This window comes from Anneissia japonica, unplaced genomic scaffold (genome assembly GCF_011630105.1).
Source record: "Anneissia japonica isolate Jap-2015-1 unplaced genomic scaffold, ASM1163010v1 scaffold3021_len127027_cov100, whole genome shotgun sequence".
Classification (NCBI taxonomy): Eukaryota; Metazoa; Echinodermata; class Crinoidea; order Comatulida; family Comatulidae; genus Anneissia; species Anneissia japonica.
This window is the reverse complement of record NW_022692599.1, coordinates 55,011-58,624: the sequence shown is the minus strand read 5'-3', so window position 1 is coordinate 58,624 and position 3,614 is coordinate 55,011. Positions and strand designations below refer to the sequence as shown.

The window sequence follows — 3,614 nt, the reverse complement described above, 5'->3', positions numbered from 1 at the left end:
TTAATAGTAACTCAGGAATTTTTAATGTGCCAATTTGAGCTTTAGAAAATAACAGAATTTTGAGATTCTTCTTAAATAGAACTAAATTTGTAGACTCTTTGACAGAAATTGGTTAACTGAGTCCAGAGAAGGGGTGCCTGAACAGAAAAATAAGGGATTCTGTTTAAGCATAGACATCCATGTTTGAATTTCGGTTAAGCAACAATGAGGTTTTTGTGATGGTTCTATTCATCCTGGTGTCACAAGGGATTCCTTTTTTTACCAAAAATGCATGTAAAAAATGTAGGTATTAGAGTTTAGGGCAAATACAATACCTATTTATTAGTACATTAGTATATTAGTACTTTTTCTACTTGATTCTTCAGCCACAGACTTCAAAATAAATGGTCTTCTGTTTCATCTGAAAACTAAATGATAATAAATATATTATAACATTATTAGTAACCATCCATAAGAAAATATAGAAAAGACAGCATGTAGGTACTAATATATGAAAATATATTTAAAAAATCATTGATATATATGTACAATATTATGTAAAATATAGAACCACCCAAAGAATTATAATGACTTTAATAAATAAAAATGATTAAATATGTTAATGCTGGGCTTAATTAGTGTGGAAATAGGTCTTAATACCTTGGAGGGATTGAGTGGCTAAATGCATATTTTAAAAAGTATGGCCTTAATATAAATAATATAATTAAAATAACAGACATATTTTATTAACATAAAATTCCTCCACACTAGCTGCCACACAATTCCAGTATTTTAAGGATGAGTTTGTGATTATCCTTTATCCACTAATGGCTCATTCAAGTAATTTGATATAATTTTATTATACAGTAATAAGTTGCAATTCAATTGATTTTTTTTTGCAGTATTTTAAAATAAAAGTGTTTCTTTTTAACTATGTCAATGTAATTTTTGTTATAAACACTTTTTATTATATTCTATGCACAGCAACTACATTTTAATGCATTTTACAACTGAATATCTGAATTTTAATTGTTTAAAAATATTTATGGTAATTTCGTATATATAAATTTGATTTACACGTACATAAATAAATATTTGTATTTTAATATTTTATTTTGACTTTTTGTTAAATGGGGCAAGGAGCTATAGGTTTATACCTTTTTTAGATGGGGCTGGAGAGCCACATAGCATGTGATTAATGTTGCTATTGGATTGGCAATCTGGGTTTAATTAATTAGGGTCTAGGCCTAGGCTAGGTAGGGTAGGCATAGTAGTAGACTCAGGTAGGTAGGAAGGAAGGACCTTGCTCTCTCAATCTCATGATCCGAGTACGACTAAAACATGTCTTTTATTTATTTACTATGCTAAGCAAATACAGGCCTGTCTCTAGGCCTACATTCGATCTAGGTCAGGCCTAAGTAGCATTATATTGCAGTTTAATAAATTTGCTTGAATAGCCCACGCCTAGGCCTAGCTCATAGTAAAATAAAACTTGCCAAGTGTGTGTATCGATCATGCGCAGTTGAGCAAAACAAACTTCACGTTGCCGTTTTCTACACAACGCCGATTACCAAATTTCACGTCGAAGAAAAGCTGAAGACAACGTGTTAAGTTATTATTTTCTGTTGGGTTGTTTTCTGCCATGACGGATGTTTTCGGAAAGAAACTGAATCATACGGAGATATCAATATTCAACTCTGCCGCATTTATTCAACAACTCGTGTAACCTATATTCTCCTTTCACTCATGAACTTTATCAAAGTAAAAGGTCCTGTACAAAAGAAAGGAGGGCGCTATAGGATAACAGTAATCCTGATTATGAGAACACATATCCAACACTCCCACTTGTTCTCATTTTAGTAAACATCTTTGAATTCAACGTTAACATATCAAAACAACTATAACGGATAAAAAAAAATATTTAACTTCCACTTCTTCTTGTGAGATCAACCTTCTTCAAATACAGTATAGATCTTTACCTTGATGCATTTAACAAATCAACATCTCATTGCGGTGTGATGAACTAACTCCCAAACAATAAACACTTGAACTTATAATTTTTAATTTTGTAGCAGGTTTTTTTTTAAATATCTGCAACCATATCTTCTGATAGGCAATACTCAATATCTATTTTGCCCTCATTATGAACATTTCGGATGAAATGATATTTTATATCTACATGTTTGGACCTCTGTCTGTTTACTGGTTTTTTACTCAATGCAATGGCCCCAATTGATTGTTTCCAAATATCTTTGTACAATTATAACCTTTCTTATCCATACCATTCAGTAACTGGGTAAGATATAAGCTCTCTTGAGTAGCGGCTGCTAAACCCATGTATTCAGCCTCACAGGTTGACAGTGCAACTGAAGGCTGTTTTCGAGATTTCCATGATATTACAGGACCCTGCTCCGTTAAGCTAAAAAAATACCCGGTAGTACTGCGTCTATCCTCTACAGAGGATGCCCAGTCTGAATCACTAAATGCAATCAAATTTAAACCTTTATCAGATTTCCTGAAACACAATTCATAATTGAGAGTACCTTTCAAGTATCTCAATACATGCTTGGCTGTAACTAAATCCCCTACCTTTGGATTAGATAGATGCTGTGATAACTTGCTGACCACCCAACTAATATCAGGCCTGGCATAGATTAGGCTACCTATGATTTCACGGTATTTTGTGGGATCAACCGTGTCCTCACTGTTACATACAATTGAAATTGTTGCCATTGATGTGGATAGGCCAGATGCGAATAGGCCAGCCAAATTAATTTCACGAACATTTTGTTGTTAAGTACAGTATGTTCCAAATGCAATATTCTTGTGTCTTCCCCACTCGCGTCTCATATTTTAAAATTTTGAGCTCTGTGATTTGGAGTTTTGTGTACAGTAAATAAATTTAACTTGTTCTATCATATTCTTTACATTGGTGTAAAACTAACTGTAAATCGATACATTTAATATTTTGATAATAAATATACATTTAATATTTTGATAATAAATAGTGTGTGTTAAATGCAGTGATATATCTTAATACCTGACTGCTTCAGTGTTTTGTTCTGTGTACAGTGAAACAATTTTATATTAACTGAGAAAATACAATTGTAATAAATTATATGCCATATACAAGGATGATAAATTGTGTTTAAAAAATATTTATTTAGTAACACCAGTACTCTTGAATTTATGTACAGTAATAATCAATAACCAAGTAAAGCACCAAAAATATCATGAATGTTGAAAATCATCATGAAAGAAGAAATCTTGGCTATGGTAAATAATACAAGGCAATCAAACATGATAAATAAACCAGTTAAACTTGCCTAAGACGACTTTGCCATAATTTCTAAGTCAATCTAATTTTACATGCCGAATTGTTGTTTTCCATTACTGTAAGTGCAAGTCAATTTAGTTTTGTCAAACAATTTCTCAATGGCATTTTGGATACGACATAGGCAAGTTCAACTACATAAATATTTCAAAATACTAAACAAAAAATGGCTGTCTCTTATACACATCTAGATGTGTATAAGAGACAGATATTAATGAAATAGTTAATTCTATTCAGAATAATATTTTAGGCCGTGGCTATTGTTATACAACTTTGCAATGCATTTGAATATGGACTTTTC

General features: G+C 31.7%; 1 protein-coding gene across 1 annotated transcript; it reads right to left on the bottom strand.

Annotated features, from left to right (window-relative positions):
- Positions 1 to 2,193: 2,193 nt before the first annotated feature.
- On the bottom strand, positions 2,194 to 2,712 carry LOC117100369 (secreted RxLR effector protein 161-like). Its single transcript, XM_033240035.1, has one exon. The coding sequence runs from the start codon at positions 2,710 to 2,712 to the stop codon at positions 2,194 to 2,196; it is 519 nt and encodes a 172-aa protein (XP_033095926.1).
- Between the last annotated feature and the right edge of the window lie 902 nt (positions 2,713 to 3,614).